The sequence below is a fragment of the Camelus dromedarius genome, chromosome 29 (genome assembly GCF_036321535.1).
Source record: "Camelus dromedarius isolate mCamDro1 chromosome 29, mCamDro1.pat, whole genome shotgun sequence".
NCBI classification, from domain to species: domain Eukaryota; kingdom Metazoa; phylum Chordata; class Mammalia; order Artiodactyla; family Camelidae; genus Camelus; species Camelus dromedarius.
In genome coordinates, this window is record NC_087464.1 from 679,489 (window position 1) to 696,478 (window position 16,990).

Below are 16,990 nucleotides of genomic sequence, written 5' to 3' on the forward strand. Positions count from 1 at the left end.
ATCTTTTAGTTTAAATTGCTTTTCACCTTCTTTAAGGTGTCTTGTTTGTTTTGGGGGAGGGAGATAGTTAGACTTATTTATTTATCTTTTTTTGATCTAGACAGATACATACTGCACAGAAAGCAGGCTGTTTCAGAAGGCGAGAGAAAAGCCATGAGATGTGGGGGTTGGGTGCTCAGGTTAAGGTAAGAGTAAATGTGCACTCCATAGACAGAGTGCAGAGTGCATGTGGTCTGGGAAGACGAGGGAGCGAGGGAGGGAGCGAGGCATGGTGTTGCCAGTTTTTATGGGTTCGGTAGCTTCACATGCCAACAAGTGGGGTATTTACCTTTTAATGGAGGCACTGGGGATTGAAGCCAGGACCCTGTGCATGCTGAGCACGCACTGTGCCACTGAGCTACACCCTCCCCCAAGGTGTCTTTTGATGAATAAAGTTCTTAATCTTAATATAGTCAGGTTCATCAGCCTTCATGGTAAGTGCACTCCTTGTCCTGCTTAAGAAATCCTTCCCCGCCCTGAGGGCTAGAGACATTCACTCTCCTTTCCACTAAGAATGCTGGCATTTCTATCTTAATGTTTAAATCCTTGAATCATCTGGGGTTAATTTTTTTAAATTAGGCATAATGTAGGGATATAATTTCATCTTTTTATAAATTGATAGTTTTGTGCTTGAGCCATTCTCTTAAAGCTACATCTCCAAATTGAGGCCTCTTCAAATCATCTCCCTGACATTTCTGAGACTCCTACATGGAGCATGAGTTAGCCACAAGGCTGGTTTGCAGCTGCTCAATCCCGCATGCTCAGTGCCCCGCCCACCCCACCCTGTTCTCCTTCTCAGGAGGACAAGCTCCCACCTTCCCATCCCCTCCTCTCCCCTCCTCCGAGCGCTGGTGGGCCCAGCCTGCTCCAAGTTTACAGGGGTTTCCACTGCTTTGACTCATTTTCTCTGGCACCAGAACCCCTTGGCCTTGGGAATACTTGGGGAGAGGATGCTGTCGACTCTTCCCCTAGAAACAAGTGTAATCTGTCAATGCAAGGGGAAAATGTGATAGTTTTTACAGTATTTGATAAAATGTCATTAAAAGAAAACTTTGTGTTCCTACACTCAGTGACTTGACTGAAATTAATCCTATGGTTGATGGAGATACTTTCAAGGCCACTGTGCAGCACCGCAGGGGTTTGCATTCTACTCTGTTAATATTTTCCTGTAACAAAGGATAATAATGCTTGGGTTAGAAATTTATTTACAGTAACTTAACCCAACCTCATTAGTGTCATGGGACTATGAGAGCCTGATTGATTTAACATCTGATTCCCAGGTGAAGCAAAATTTCACTGAACTTTCATGAAATGATTTTTGGAGCAGCCTGAATCAGGAGTAGACAAGCATTGCAAGGCATGCAGGTTGTGTACTGCTTCGTTTACTACCATGCACCTGTGTGAAGCAGGATTTTCCTATTATGCTGAAAAAAAAAAAACTAGATGTGGATCTGACTTAGCAATACCACACCTAACATTAAGCAGGTATGTGATAAAAAGACACAGAAGCACTGTTCTCATTAAAATAGGAGGGTTCTGCGTGCCTCTTGATAACCAAATATAAGATGCAAATTTAAAACGACTTACTTCAAAAAAAGGAAGCTAATGCATTTATTTTTCATGAGTGAAAGCATATGATGTGGTATATTACTTTGCAGGTTTTGGTATCTGAGGCTGACTCACCAACGCAGTGGGTAATTCAGTAAAGCAGGAACATGGGGAAGCAATCATTTATTTCAAAGAACATTAAGGTAGAAACATCACATGACTGGGCTTCAAGATGCTTACCTTCACTTGTCACACCAGGAATCCTTCATGTGTCCACTTCCATCATTAGCCAAGATCCAGGAGGTTCATGATGCACCCCAGTGTGTGTGTCACCTCTCAGCCATTTAACTTGCCTAATCGTCATGTTTTCTATTCAAAAAATAAATAAATTTCAGTACATAAAAATGAAGAGGAGCATTAACAAATGATAATATATCCAACCTGACCAAAGAAACAAAAAGTACAAATGGAACAAACACAGTGTGTACCTCTTCCCAACTGCCAGCTTGTGTCACCTGGTGGCCCCACATGGAGCATCTCCTACAAGGCACTCTACTGGGAGGGTGTGTGTGTACGCACGTGTGTCAGCGTGGGGTGGCACGTTGACAAGAGAGGTCCAGCATTCAGAAAGCACACAGCTTACCCAGGCAGGGGCCAAGCTTCAGACCTTCCCGGCTGAGCCTGTGCCCAGGTTGCTCCGCAGCTCACACTGGCTAGGGGAGGCTGGGACACACGTGTCCCTCCATCCCCAGCCCAGCTGGAAGCCAGAAAGAAGCCCAGGTCAGCCCATGGACCATTTTCAGCCCTGCCCCACCCTGGCCTGTCCAAATGCCACAGGGCCACGTCACGCATCTGGCTGGCAAGCGTTCCTTGAGCCAGAGCAACTGTCCCCTCTTCTCCGCGTTTGCCCCCTGCCTGGCGCCCCTCTATAGCTGCCCTCCTGCTCCCCCGTCCTCTCAGCGCCATCTCGCCTCCTCCTCCCCGTAGTGTCCCAGCGTTTTCCTGCCTTTGGTGAGATGGGGCCATTTCTCTCAAGGGTCGTTTTAAATGTTCAGGTTTTTAAATTTTTATTTTATTGAAGTATAGTCAGTTTACAATGTGTCAATTTCTGGTGTACAGCACAACGCTTCAGTCATACATGAACATATGTGTATTCATTTTCATGTCCTTTCTCACCATGAGCTACTACAAGATACTATGGTTCCCTGTGCTGTGTAGTATAAACTTGTTGCTCTATATTTACCAGTCACTATCTGCAAATCTCGAACTCCCAGTGCATCCCTTCCCACCCCGTTCCCCTCTGGTAACCATAAGTTTGTTTTCTATTTTTAATTTCTTTTAGATTCCACATGAGTGTTGTCATATGTTTTTCTTTCTTTCTGGCTTACTTAGAATGACGTTTTTCAGGGCCATCCATGTTGCTGCAAATGGCATATTATTTTTTTATGGCTGAGTAGTATTCCATTGTATACATATGACATGGCTTCTGTATCCAGTCATCTGTTGGTGGATATTTAAGCTGTTTCCATGTCTTGGCTATTGTAAATAGTGCTATGAACATTGGGGTGCAGGTGTCTTTCTGTACTAAGGTTCCCTTTGGATATATGCCCAGGAGTGGGATTATTGTATCATATAGTAAGTATATTTTTAGTTTTTTGAGGAATCTCCATACCATTTTCCATAATTGCTGTACCAAACTACATTCCCACCAACAGTGTACAAGGGTTCACTGTTTTCCACAACCTCTCAGCATTTACCATTTGAATATTCATGTTTTAATTTTTTTATTGCAGCAGCGACACGTAAGATAATGAAGTGGCATCCTGGTGGCTGGGGGATGAGCCTGTGGGTGTGTCCCCGTGCATGTGTGTATGTTCCTGTATGTGTGTACATGTCCCTGTGTGTGCATGTGTGCCCTCCATGTGCCTGCATGGGGGTGGGGAGTGGGGCTGGAGCCTGTGTGTGTGACTGAGTGACATCTCAGGCACGTGGGCCTGGAGGGGTGTGCGAGGCTATGATGCTGGGCTGAGAGGCTGTGACCTGACCAAGGCCACACAGCCCGTGGGGGCTCAGGGCCCCACCCTTGCTTCCAGGCCTGTCACCAATCAGCTGGGGTGTTCCCTGCCGTGACACAGGACTTGGAGTCCTGACCCTAAGGGCCCCACAACTTCCCTCAGGAGAAGGGATCTCTGGGGCAGGGGGAGAGGCTGGGCTTGGCATGGGGAGGGGGGAGCAGGGAATCCAAGGGGGTGAGCATGGCTCTGGAGTTTGGGGGTGACCAGCAGCAGCGAGGTGAGGGGAGTAGGAAGGGCCTCCTCACCAGGACTGGGTCTGTCACCCTGGCCAGGGAAGCTGCTATTCTGCACAAGGGCCAATTTAGAAAAACGTGGAAAACCAAGTCTTAGGCTCTATGGTAGGTAAGTCCCATTCCAGACGGAAATAGCAAGATGTGACCCCGTAACAAGTGGTGAGCGCACATGAGCCATCGCCCTGCCCAGAAAGGAATTCCCCCGAGAGCCAGAGATCACCCCACAACCACCCAGGGGCCTGGGAGGCCTGGAGCGATGGCCCTGCTGGGGTCCCACTTCCCAGGAAGATGGGGAGAAGGGCCCCTGGTCATACAGTCGAGGCCCAAGGAGGGGAAGAGACCTGCCCAGGTCACCCAGCCCCAGAGGGCACTCGGGTGGGACCCAAGCCTTCGGGCTTGTCACAGGCCCCCTTCTTAGGACAGGGGCACTTGCCTGCCTGGGAAAGAAGCATCGGGAAAGTGAATAACCCTGCAGACAGGGCCAAGTCGGCTGGCTGGCTGAGCCTCTGTTTCCCTTCTGTGGAACGGGAATGGGAAGGTGCCTGCTCACAGGGTCTCTGTGAAGCTAGAGATGGTGCCACTGTGGTGCTGGGGAGAGCCCTCCTGGTCCTCCTTACCTGGGAAATGGCCGGAGGGCCCTAGGCGTGGCTCTCAGCCCCGTCCTGAGAACCAGTGGTGCCTGTCTAGCTGAGCGGGCTGCTGGTCCCTGCGGCCCTAACAGTGGCAGATGCAGGGCTTGGTGAAGGATGGGCCAACTCCCCTTCCCAGTCACCCTGGCCCATCGTCCCCCACCACGCACCCTGGGCTGGCTCCCTCTTTCCTTCCTGCCTCCTCTTCTCTCTGCTTCCCCCTACTTGGTGTCCCTCTCTTGTCACCTCCTGTCCCTCTTTAGGACTTGACCCCCACTTTTCTCTCTCTCACTCACACACAGTCTCTCCCTGCGTGTGTCTTTCTCTGACTCTCCCCTAGGCCGTCAGGCCCTGAGCTCAGGTCTAGCCCTGTCCAGGGCCACAGGGCCACATCTCTCCCAGCCCTCCCACCCTCACAGTGATGTTCCAGCCCCAGCCCTGCTCACAGTGGAGGATCCCCGTTACAGAGCTGCTCCTGCTGGCATTTACTGCTGCATCGCTGTTCCCCCCACTTCCCGGGCAGCACAGCAGTCTCACCTTGACCTGTTTGTGGCCCAGCCTGGACCCCAGAGCTGCTGCAGGGCTGGCTGCCTCCCCCACCTGGAAGGAGGGAGGGCCCCGTGGGCTCCAGGGACAGCTAGCGCAGAGTGGAGTGGACTCGTTTTATACCCAACACCTCCCTGGCAGTGGTGGCGCCCCACCCACTGACCCTGCCCCACCCACCTCAGAGTCAGGAGGCTGTGGGAGGATGAAGGGCGCTCATGGGGCCCACTGAGAGCACTGCCGCCCTCAGCCCCCCTCAGGGTCTGCCTGGAGCTGGGGCTGCCGGGCAGCTGACACGGAGCGGGGGCATGGGCCTGGTCAGTGCAGGGCCTCTCGCTGGACACCCATGGCCCCCTCCTGCACCTCATCCGTTCCTCACCATGAGACACGGCCACTTCATTCTGGTCATCTAGCTCACGACCGGACACCCCTGTGACTGACAGGCCCCACATGCCCAGTGAGTGTTTATAGACTGAAGCAGCACAGCCATCACTAGATCTAGACACAGGCTGTACCCACCACCCAGGAGGAGCCCCGGGGCCCCTGCGGTCACTGCTGCCCTGAAGGGGTAACCTTGCGTCTGCCCTGTCATCTTAGTTCCTGCTGGTTTGTGAGTTGTGTGCCTGTGAATCACTGCGTGCCCTCAAGAGAGTGTGACCACTGGTCCTCCAGGAAGCAGACACTGACACAGAGAGAACTGTGACAATTTCATTAGGGGTGACAATAGGAGAGAACGGCGGAGGGGGCAGGATGGAGCAGGGAAACATTCGGGCTGTAATGCACCTCCGACATCTCTGCGCACATCATTGTCACAGCTCAGGGGCCCCTTCAGTGGCCAAACTGACTGTGCTGTAAGGCAAAAAGAGTTATTTATTTTAGTAGGATCTTATTTTTTCTTGATTTTGTCTTCTCTAATGTATGTATGGCCTCTGACGGACACTGTAATCTGTGTGTGCATCTCTGTGTCTATACAGAATGAAAATAATTGTTTTCACATCTCAGACACAGATCTCAAAGTGTGCACATTCTCATTGTTGTATTTCCTTCTTTAACTAGTAGGACCTAAGATTTAATAGAAGAAAGGGGCCTTTCGCCTTATCTTTAAAGCAGAGAATGGTAAGCTCTGGGCCTGAGCTCTTATATCTTCAGTTTAATTTAATGGACTTCCTGAGGTCTCTTTTGATGATTCTGTGTGCAGACACTTTCTTTTAAACCATGAGAATGCTGAGTGAGAAGTATGTCCCAGTCATTTTGCAAAACAATGTGTGTGCTTGACCCAACCCTCCTCACAATGATGTCAGGGACCAGCATTACCCCCCGGCTCACAGACAACAATGCTGAGACCCTGTGGGGGCCCCACTGAGTCTTGGTGTTAGGGGATGAACTGCAAGAACTCAAAGAATCAGAAGTTGGATCTTGTGACATAAATGTGGAGATGCCAAGCTGACAGTGGGCATGGTGACAGGAGGGAGCAGGGGTGTGGGGACAGGGGTCCTACAGGGGGTCTCCTGATCACCCCTGACTTCCCCCAAAGAACCTGCCTCATGCTGAAGGGCAAGGCACCTGCTCAGCTGATCTAAATCCTGCCTGCACTTTTCAAATCACGGGGGCAAAAGAAAACTTCAGCCACACAAAATACCCTGAAAAAAACAAGCTAAATTTCAGTTTCTCTGATACCCAGAGATTTCATCCAGACCCAGAACTTTCAGAAACTCAAGAGAACAATCATCTTTACATGAGGTTGTGAACTGAGGGCTTTCTAGAGGGACTGGGTTCTGAAGGGGATACGTGCATGGCTGCACTGAGTCCCCTGCACACACACGTGGCTCTGAGTGGACCTCACGCTGCATTCACACGGCCCGCCTGAACTGCCCACTGCCCGCCCTGCCAGGAGTGACCTTCCAGATCCATCTGAGTGAACCCAACAAACGCCCACTGGGCAGTCCCTCAATTTCTTTCTTCCCCTCCACACCCTCCTATTCACTCCTGGGTGGCTCACGTGTCCCTCTTCTGCACTCTGAGGCCCTGCACGGGCACATCTGCTATGGTGACAAGCTGTCTGTTGTGAATGTCTCTCTCCCTCACTCGCTCCCTCACCCCTCGAGGCAACCCCGTGAGCCCCTGAAGTTAGGGCTGTGCTTCACCCCTCACAGAGCACATCACATGGTCCATGCAAGAGGCACATCTGCCAAACTGGGACTTCAAATTCACTTGATATTCTGTCAAAAGTCTCTTCTGTTCTACACAAGAGACACCTGCTTCCCAGGTCAGGACGGGGAAATGACACAGTCCATCAGATGTGTGTGCTGGGAAGCTAGACATATGTCACAATGTCCCAAGTCAGATTTCCTCAGGCATCGCAAGGCCCTGGAGTGCCATCTCCCCTTCTGCAAAGACTCGACAAGGGAGCAGAAGCACATGCTCTCATCTTACCGACTGCTGTAACTGGTGGTGGTGGGGGTGGTGGTGGCTGAGACCAAATTGGCCACAACAGAGGTGGGGGTGGCGGTGACGAGTACCCTCTGAGTAATGATGCTGGGTGTCCCATCGGGCAAGACACACCAAATGATCCTGCCCAAGAACCGGGACATCGGGACTCCACAGTGACCTGCAGAACAGGAGAGGGAGCTGTGTTGGATGATAGACAAAAGGAACAACACCTACAGAACCTGAAACTCAATGCAGCAGCTGTCAGCACCGGGCACCCTCCCGTCCATCGGGTGCCCAGACAGCAGCACAGGGCCACACACTCGACCTTGGGGATAAAACACTGTTGCCACACGACGCCGCCGGTGTCTGTAAGTGGAGGAAGGCGAGAGTCCTGCCTGAGATGATGCACAGAGGTTCCAACAAATTGATAAAGTAGGACCTCCCAAACAGGAAGCCTCTCTGTGCAGGACAACCCACCCTGACACCTTCCCCAGCTCCACAGAAGCATGGTCTGCATGAACCAGAAACAGAGAAAGAAAGGAAATGAAGGCCTGGTTTCCCACACATAGAATCAGAGCCGCACCTGGGTACTTGCTCTGTCTGCAGGACCCTGCCAGACCCTCTCTACTCCCTGCTCACAAAGGGCCCTCCTCTGCCATGCAGGAGCTGCCCCTGGGCGCAATGAGCTCTGAGGAGCTGGGCATCCCGCAGTCCTGTGGGGGAGCTGGCAAAGTGCTTCTGAGGGGACAAGGCTGTCCTCAGAAGGGAGTCAGTCTCCGCTACAATCATCCTTATTCTCAGGGATGTCTGGATTTTAAGTTCGCTAGGAAAAGCACACTACGTTTGCCCTATGGGAAAGGGAAGGGGGAAGTCTCAATCCTGCAAATAACACCCAACGGGATTTTAGCTCATGTGGAAAATCCCACGGTGTGTGTTGAGACAGAGAAGCAGCTCTGACAGCTTCCAGGGCAGAACCGACCCAGCGCGGGATGGAGAACATGATGCCAGGACTGTGGTGCAAATTGGTCCTGCGGGGAAGTAGGCATTTTCACTGTGGGCTCTTTCCCTTCCAGCCTCTATTCCCTACTACAAATGCACCATCTCAGAGAATCAGGCTTTTCTGCCCAAGAATACAACTGGAGGCAGCGGGGAAGGCACCTTTACCTCCCCAGAAGAGACAATGATGGGCTGTGATATTTACCACACTCAGGAAGACTCAAAGTTGCACAAACCACACGGTGTAAGGCTGGAGGGGTGGCTTTACTCAGTTTTCAGTTACAAGTAATTCAATGGGCATTCTACAGAGGAGAATCCCCCAGCCTGAATCAGGAAACCATTCAAGAATGACAACATGAACCGGTCTCAGTGACCCAGGAGCAATCACAAGAGAAGGAGGTAAAAAGGAGTTAGCCGAGCCAGGAGAAGTCAGTATGGAGCAAGGGCTCACCATTCTTATGCTATTTTAAGAAACACACAGTCAAAGCCTGAGGAACTCAGCCCTCATGCACTCCCTCACTGATGCCTTTTGCAAGCAACACTCAAGGTGACTGGCTGAGAGGAAAAGCCAATGGACCCTGGGCAAGAGATTGAATTTGAAAACAAAAAGACATGCCAGACCCGTAACAGAACACACAGTATGCAGACGAGGCCAGAAGAGGCTGCTGCAAAAACAAAAAGAATACATATCCCAGAAAGAATTCCACCGAGCACGATCTCCCAAATTATCAGGGCCTGTGTGGTCGCCTAGACGGGCGGGAGCTACCAGGGAACACAGCAGCTGCACGAGGTTCTGCATCGGAAAAAAAAACCACACAAAATATGGAGGATTAGGCTTTTCAGAGTTAACAACACTCCAGCAAAAAAACTGTGAGCCTTCTTTCCACGTATGACAATTGCTCTCATTACACCGAGTGGGAGACAGGTCTCAGGACCCTTAACTGGAGAGACCACAGGCCCCGGGATCGGGTGTTTCTTCCATAACCGATCATCGGCTGTGGAAGGTCAGGGCTCCCCTCGCTGCAGACAGCGACAGGGGCGGGCTTCTCCTCCAGGGAGCCCGGAACGTGGTCTCTGTTGGAGGCCCGTGTGCAGAACCGACACGTCTGCCCTCCGTCAGAGGACCCTCTTTCCCTCTACAACAGACACCTCCCTCCCCAGGGCAGGACGGGGAAGACGCGGCCCATCAAGTGCGTCTGCTAAGGGACCAGAGGGACACGGCCGTGAGCACAGTCAGGGCCGCCCATGCACCGGGAAGCCCCGGAGAGCGACCTGCCCCACTTCTGCAGTGAATCAATGAAGAAACAAAGGACTCTGCTTTCCTCTTACCGGGCGGGACAGCTAGCGGGGACTGGTAAGGCTGCACAGGGCACGAAGGTGGAACAGGTGCAGGTGCCCAGCTGGGCGACGACGGGCCGCACCCGGGACAGGCCACGCAGGCTGGTTCTTGGAAAGGTTGGGGCCCTCCGGCCCACGGGGTGACCTGCGGGACAGAAGGGAGGGCTGGGTTGGATGACAGACAAAAGCGCCAACACCGGCAGGAGCCGAAAACCAACGCAGCAGCGGTCGGCACCGGGCGCCCTCCCCTCCACCGGGTGCCCAGAGAGCAGCACGGCGCCACACGCTCCGCCCAGCCCTCTGGGGCCTGCCTGCAGCCTGGGCCGCACACGAGGACACGGGGACACGACCCTGAGGCCGCACGTCGCCGCCGCTGTCTCCAAGTGGAGGAAGCCAAAAGTCCTCCTGCCCGAGAGGCTGCACACAGAGCTTCCAGCACACGGGCAAACTAGCGCCTTCCCAACAGCCAGCCGCTCTGCTCTGGGCGGGCGGGACGGCCCTCCCCGCCACCTTCCCCAGCTCCACGCAAGCTTGCCCGGCGCGGACCAGGAACACGGAGACGGGACGGACGTGAAAAGCTCATTCTCCACACGAGCAAGCAGAGCCGCACCTGGGCCGCCGCTCTGCCTGCAGGGCTCTGCCTGCAGGGCTCCGCCTGCAGGACCCTGCCGGGCCCTCGCTGCCCCCTCCTCACAAAGGGCCCTCCTCCGCCCCGCAGGGGCTGCCCCTGGGCGCAAAGAGCCCTGGGGAGCTGGGCATCCCGGAGTCCTGCGGCGGAGCTGGCCAAGGGCTCCTGAGGGGACAAGGCTGTCCTCAGAAGGGAGTCAGGCTCCGCTACAATCATCCCTATCCTCAGGGACGTCTGGATTTCACGTTCGCTACGGAACGCACCCTACCTGCGTGCTACGGGAGGAGAGTGACGTGGGGAGTCTCAACCCCACATCTGACACCAAAGGGACTGTACCAGCTCGTGCGCCAAGACCCCACGGTGTGCCATGAGACCGACGAGCAGCTCTGACAGCTTCCAGGGCAGGCCCGACCCGGCGCAGGGTGGGGGACAAACACAACGTACGCACTCTGGTGCGCATCGGAAGTCCCCCGCAGGGAAGGAGGCATTTCCACGGCGGGCTCTTTCCCTTCCAGCCTCTATTCCCTACTACAAGCGCACCACCTCCGAGAGCCAGGCTTCTCTGCCCAGAGTACAACTGGAGGCAGCGGCCAAGACACACTTACCTCCCGAGAAAAGACAGTGACGGGCTGTGACGTTTACCACACCCAGGAAGACTCAAAGTTGCACAAAGCACACCGTACAAAGCTGGAGGGAGGGCTTTGCCCCTTTTCCAGTTACCAGGATCTGAATGGACATTCTAAACAGGAGAATCACCTGGCCTGAGCCGGGAAACCAGTCAAAAGAACGACGACACAGAAATCCGTCTCAGTGACCCAGGAGCAACCCCAGGTGCAGGAGGTCAGGAAGGAGTCAGCCGAGCCAGGAGAAGTCAGTGTGGAGCGAGGGCTCACCCTCCTCACGCTGTTTCGAGAAACCCACAGTCAAAGTCTGCGGGCCCCGGCTCCTAAGCACTCCCTCATGGCTCCTGCAGGCACCAGCCAAGGCGACGGGCTCCCGGGAGAAGCAGCCCACTGGCTCCTGGGCAAGAGTTTTGAGTCTGAAAAAGGCAGCGACACGCCACGCCAGACCCGTCACAGGACACACAAACTGCAGACGAGGCCAGGAACGGCTGCCGGGAAAACGGGAAGATCACCATTCCCAGGACGAGGTCCAACAGAGCATGACCACGCCACTTACCTGGGCCTCCGGGGCCGCCGCAGGTGGGCGGGCGCTGCCGGGCCACACCGGAGCCGGGCCAGGTCCCACGTCGGCTAAAAACCACAGAAAAGGATGGAGGATTAGGCTTTCCTGCGAAGACACTGCTGAAGCGAAACAAAACCTTTGCGCCTGCCTGCCTGCCTGCCTTCCTTCCTTCCTTCCTTCCTTCTTTCCTTCCTTCCTTCCTTCCCCGTATCACACTCGTTTCTTGGAGGAACTGGATAGTGACCCCAGGAACTCCTGCATGCTAAGCCCGTATTCTCTCTACTGCTGAGCTACATACACCCTTCCCCCCAGAGCACACTAGTTTCCAGGCACAGAGGACAAGAAATGCCATCCACGTTCACTAACTTACCCAGTGTATAATAACCTCCGTGTGCTCCACCATCTGAGGTCAGTGTGTTATGATCTGTCAGCTCCTGCGGAGCCATTCCTACAGCCCCACTAGCGTATTCCGGTTTTCTGATTTCGGGCTCAGCCGCCCCTTCCTAGGAACACAAAACAAGATAAAACAAGAACCGAACTTCAGAAACCATCATGTGCATACGCTTGGTCAGTCAGTCAGTCAGTCAGGTAGACAAGAGTTATTTACCGAAGCTATCAGAACATAAGCCCTATCCTGGGAGAAGCTGGCGGTACAAATAAAAGGCAGATTCTCCTCTCTGTTCTGCCAGAGGCACAGGATCCATGAAAACAAGTCAGCACAGAAAAGTTTCAACAGCTCTGCAACTGAGGTGAACGGGTACAGTAACGCCACAAAGGACAGGAGAGTCCGCTGCACGTGGACAGCTCAGGGAACGCTGGGAAGACCGCACTGTTTCGTAAAAGAGAGAGCCAGCGCAGAGAGGGGATGTGGAGGGGCTTTGGGGAAGGGCAGCCTGAGTAAAAGGAGCAGGTGGGAAACAGCGTAAGGCATTAAGGAAACTAGACCACTGTTACTGGCGGTGGAATGGGAAGACAAAACATGCTGCCTTGAAAATGAAACGTCACTTAATTAATTTCAAGTGAGGACGGCTAAAACAAGAACCAACTCCAAGATACACCTAACTTTCCCAGGGATGAATTTCTTTTCAATATCCTCTAATGAACTGTAAGGGAAAGACCCTGAAAAAAAGAATGCCCATACAGACACTGGTTTCACTAGGTGAGTCTGGAAAATGAACACAAGTGCATTAGCCAGTCCTACGGCATTAAGCACAGAATCACATCCTAAATTGTAAGTTCAAAACATAAGTCAGAAATTCTCATCAGCAGGTGCAAACGTGAAAATGCACACTCACACCAACCCCCGGCTTATGTCTCAGAATCCCCTGGTACTTATATAGCCACGCAAGGACATGAACAACAAGAGACAGTACCTCGTCCCAGCAAGATTCTCTTCCTCTCTCTTCTGGAAAGTGCTGCACTGACACACCATCTGTAAAATGTAGTTACAGGTACATTAATGAGAATATTCACGAATGTATGTTAAAACCACCATGTGCGTCTATCTCCGTTCGTGGATGTGTCAAAACAAAAGTGGCAGAAGAGACTTTCAAAGAGTTAGAGCATTTTCTGAAAAAAAGGCTTAAGTCACGGTTGGGATATATTTCAAACCAAGCAGTAAGAGGAAAACACGTAAAAAGAATGGATATGGAAGTTGGGACTGCGCACTGTGTATCTCTAACATTCGAAGTCTGCTCTTGTTTTTGTTTTTTCTTTTCTTCTTTTTTTAAACGGAGGTAACAGGAATGAGCACACGGAATCCTGCATGCTAAGCAAGCATTCTATTTACCACTAACCTGTGTCCTTCCCCGAGTCAACTAGCTCCTCGGCATAGATAAAATAAAACACAAAACACTCTTTCACCGCAACTACCTTACAAAACATGTTAATTCGCTGAAGCGCAAAAGATCTTGGAGGCCTTCTTCCCCGTATCACACTAAGTCTCACATCAGACCGAGTGGGAGACAGGTCTCAGGACCCTTGACTGGAGAGACCACAGGCCCCGGGTTCGGGTGTTTCTTCCATAACCGATCATCGGCTGTGGAAGGTCAGGGCTCCCCTCGCTGCAGACAGTGACAGGGGCGGGCTTGTCCTCCAGGGAGCCCGGGACGTGGTGTCTGTTGAAGGCCCGTGTGCAGAACCGACACGTCTGCCCTCCGTCAGAGGACCCTCTTTCCCTCTACAACAGACACCTCCCTCCCCAGGGCAGGACGGGGAAGACGCGGTCCATCAAGTGCGTCTGCTAAGGGACCAGAGGGACACGGCCGTGAGCCCAGTCAGGGCCGCCCGTGCACGGGGAAGCCCCGGAGAGCGATCTGCCCTTCTTCTGCAGTGACTCAAGGAAGAAACAGAGGACTATGCTTTCCTCTTACCGAGCGGAGCAGCTGGCGGTGGGGGGCGAGGTTGCACAGGGCACCAAGGGGGACCAGGTGCAGGTGCCCAGCTGGGCGACGACGGGCCGCACCCGGGACAGGCCACGCAGGCTGGTTCTTGGAAAGGTTGGGGCCCTCCGGCCCACGGGGTGACCTGCGGGACAGAAGGGAGGGCTGGGTTGGATGACAGACAAAAGCGCCAACACCGGCAGGAGCCGAAAACCAACGCAGCAGCAGTCGGCACCGTGCCCCCTCCCCTGTACTGGGTGCCCAATTGGCAGCTATGCTGCATCCACTCCTTCAGCCCTGGGCCTGCCTGCAGCCTGGGCTGCTCAGGAGGCTTTGGGGATAAAATAGTGTCAGCAAACTTCACTGTGATGCCTGGGCATACTTATCCCCTAATTCCCAATCCACAGGCAAAGCCAGGAATGGTTTGTTCAAAAGGAAAATGCTAGTTCCAGAGATTATTCAATACAAAATGACCACTGGAACACAACTGAGTAAAATTACTTACTTTGGTTTCCTCTGCCTCCTTTGCCGGAAAGGCGGTGCCATTCCTAACAGGGGTGCCACCCAGCCCTGAAGCTGTAAAGGGAGAGCAGCGCTGAAGGCGGATTCTATCTGAAGTTGCCGTGCGGGGGAAGCACGAGCCGAGCCCTCCGTGCCCTCCTCCAGGAGCTCTCACTCCCGCCCGTGCCCCGGGCTCTTCACAGAGGCCGCAGGTCTCCCTCACACCTCAGTTGACCACGAGGACGAGGGGAGACTGGACCCCTGTCCCATGACGAGGACACCACAGGGCCTTGATTCAGGTGTTTTCATAGCTAATCCCCCTGGATGGGGTCTCAAGGCTCAGATCCCTGTCAACCAACACTTACACAGTGGACTCACAGCACACTTCAGGGCAAATCAGTCTGTATGCAGATTACACATTAAAGTAAGAAGGGTCTTTCGTAGGAAGAGTATCAACAAGCCCTGACTGTGAGCTCCACCTCTTCCTCCTCAGCCTGTTGGTAAACTGTTAAAAGCCTGCTCTCTGACAGCGCATGTCTTGTATAAGTGACCAGATGTCACGTAAACATTTATGAAAGAAGTGGCCTCAGTGACTCATGTTGTAATAATCGGCAAAAGAATGGTGAGTTACATGGAGTAGCTGGTGGGAGACTTTCGCGTTACACGTTAACTCTGGGAGAGGGAGGCTACGTAGTCATGTCACTTACTAACTGGCTACTCTAGGTCACTGTGCAAGCTTTTTTATAAGAACGAAGGGACCTGCAAAATTAGTGAAGAAATGCCTGCTGCCTTAAAGCAGATCTTGAATAGAATATTTATCCACCAAGGCAAATGAAGAAAAATGTTTTTCTCGTTATGACATACTGCCTTCATTCTAAAACGTCATCCATGTTATTTTCCTGAAATGAGAAGAAAATTCAGCCTTCAAAACCGTGTCCAGGCGGGAAGAGAGGGCTGACGCTCATGTCTTCTAGTGCACAGAAACCAGCCATGCCAGCCACGCCAGGCATCCAAGAGACTTGGGGGTGGCCCGCAGTCCCTGGAGGGGCGTGAGCTCCACCGCTCACAGGGGACAGAGCCCTGCTGGCTGGTGGCATGTAAAGAAAACAGCATCTTGTCACCCAGCTGTGAACCTGTTCCCCACAGTGAGTGTGTGGTGTGGTGTCCAGGAAACCCGACAACTACCCATGGGGACAAGCAGCCCACTGGGCAGCTCCTGCTGCAGAAATGGAGCTGCCGCACTTCACAGTGCGCTCCTTACCTCTCAGGGGAGGGTGCAGCCTGTACGGTCCTCCTGGGGTGGGCTCCTGCCTCATGTATTCCTCTGCCTGCCTCCATCTGCAGATTGCATCCAATCTTAAAGATAAAGGATGGCTTCAATACAAATTACACCACCAATTCCTCTACTAGGCACAAAACAACCAGTCCTTAAAAATCTCAAAACACCCGTAAAAATGTGTCAAAATTCTGTACCTCTGTTTCAGGTGGGCAACTTCCCTTCTCAGCTCAGAGGAGTTTTCCCTTCTCAGGTCAGAGTTTTCCCTTCTCAATTCAGAGATTTCCCTCTCCAGCTCCTGAGCCCTGAGCTGTGGGAGAAAAACACATCCACGTTCAGTTGTGGCCGACTGTGCACAAAGGGAAGGAAGGAAACAAATTCTTACCGAGCTGTCTTGGGCCTTCTTCTCGGCAAGAGTGACCTGAAAAAGTCAACACATCAAGAAACACCCCATGGCAAGGGGTTCTCAGGGCCACAATAACTGTCTGCATTAGGTGCTGAGGACTCGGTGTGTCAGGAGGAAGGCAGGTTACCTGGTGTCTCCAAGTGATCTCTGCTTCCCGCATTTGCCCGTGACATTCTTCAAGTCTTATCCTATGAGTTACAAATTGTTCCATCAGAGAAGACACAATGCTGGGTATGCTGTTAAATAACCTGCCCCAGTCCACGTTATCTGCACTGCACACTCACACACATCATCTCACCGCTCAAGACACACTGCACACGGCTGCAGAAGCACGGCAGGTGCAAAGCTGTCGCTGCAGCCACTCCTTCCGTCACTGTTACTGAACGCCTGCCCGGTTCTGCGCGGACACAACTCCCCCTCCCGTTCTCAGCATTTCCCTCACGTGTCCTGTGCTGAGCATCTTTCATCACAGAGCTTGATTCTTCCTTTCCTTACATCCTGACCCTACTTCTTACCCCTGGGTCTCCCCAGCAGCACGGGAATGTGTGTTGGTCCGACTGACGCTACACTAAACTGCTATCCTCAGGGTGACAACGGTTTATAGCACCTTCAGAAACATCTCTGTGAACCGTCTCTCCTCTCAGTCTGGCCAGCACTGGGGACCAGGAAATTCTTAGTAACTTAATACTTTTTAAAGTTAAACGTTTAACTTAACATGTGTAAAACTTAACACTTTTCCTCCTGTGTGAAGCCATGTATACAAATGTCTTTTGTGTGGGTCG

General features: G+C 52.7%; 2 protein-coding genes across 9 annotated transcripts in view; both read right to left on the reverse strand.

The window, feature by feature from the left end:
• LOC116151603 (uncharacterized) overlaps positions 1-2,868 on the reverse strand; it is a 65,025-nt gene extending 62,157 nt beyond the window's left edge. For both annotated transcript variants that reach the window (XM_064480492.1, XM_064480493.1), the window contains exons 1-2: positions 2,231-2,868; positions 1,828-1,956 (exon numbers count right to left, since the gene is read on the reverse strand). The gene's annotated coding sequence lies outside the window, so the exon portion shown is untranslated. The remainder of the gene's footprint in view (positions 1-1,827; positions 1,957-2,230) is intronic.
• A 2,893-nt stretch (positions 2,869-5,761) lies between these two features.
• LOC135318488 (transport and Golgi organization protein 1 homolog) overlaps positions 5,762-16,990 on the reverse strand; it is a 68,193-nt gene continuing 56,964 nt past the window's right edge. For 6 of the 7 annotated variants that reach the window (XM_064480485.1, XM_064480486.1, XM_064480491.1 and 3 more), the window contains 12 exons: positions 16,336-16,396; positions 16,188-16,223; positions 16,000-16,112; positions 15,788-15,882; positions 14,531-14,601; positions 14,017-14,170; positions 13,018-13,076; positions 12,015-12,147; positions 11,639-11,712; positions 9,823-9,976; positions 7,501-7,675; positions 5,762-5,916 (listed from right to left, as the gene is read on the reverse strand). In XM_064480485.1, coding sequence (XP_064336555.1) covers positions 5,877-5,916; positions 7,501-7,675; positions 9,823-9,976; positions 11,639-11,712; positions 12,015-12,147; positions 13,018-13,076; positions 14,017-14,170; positions 14,531-14,601; positions 15,788-15,882; positions 16,000-16,112; positions 16,188-16,223; positions 16,336-16,396 — 1,165 coding nt within the window. In that variant the 3' untranslated portion in view covers positions 5,762-5,876. Of the gene's footprint in view, positions 5,917-7,500; positions 9,287-9,822; positions 9,977-11,638; positions 11,713-12,014; positions 12,148-13,017; positions 13,077-14,016; positions 14,171-14,530; positions 14,602-15,787; positions 15,883-15,999; positions 16,113-16,187; positions 16,224-16,335; positions 16,397-16,990 lie in introns of those variants that run through there. The other variant, XM_064480488.1, reaches the window with a different exon arrangement.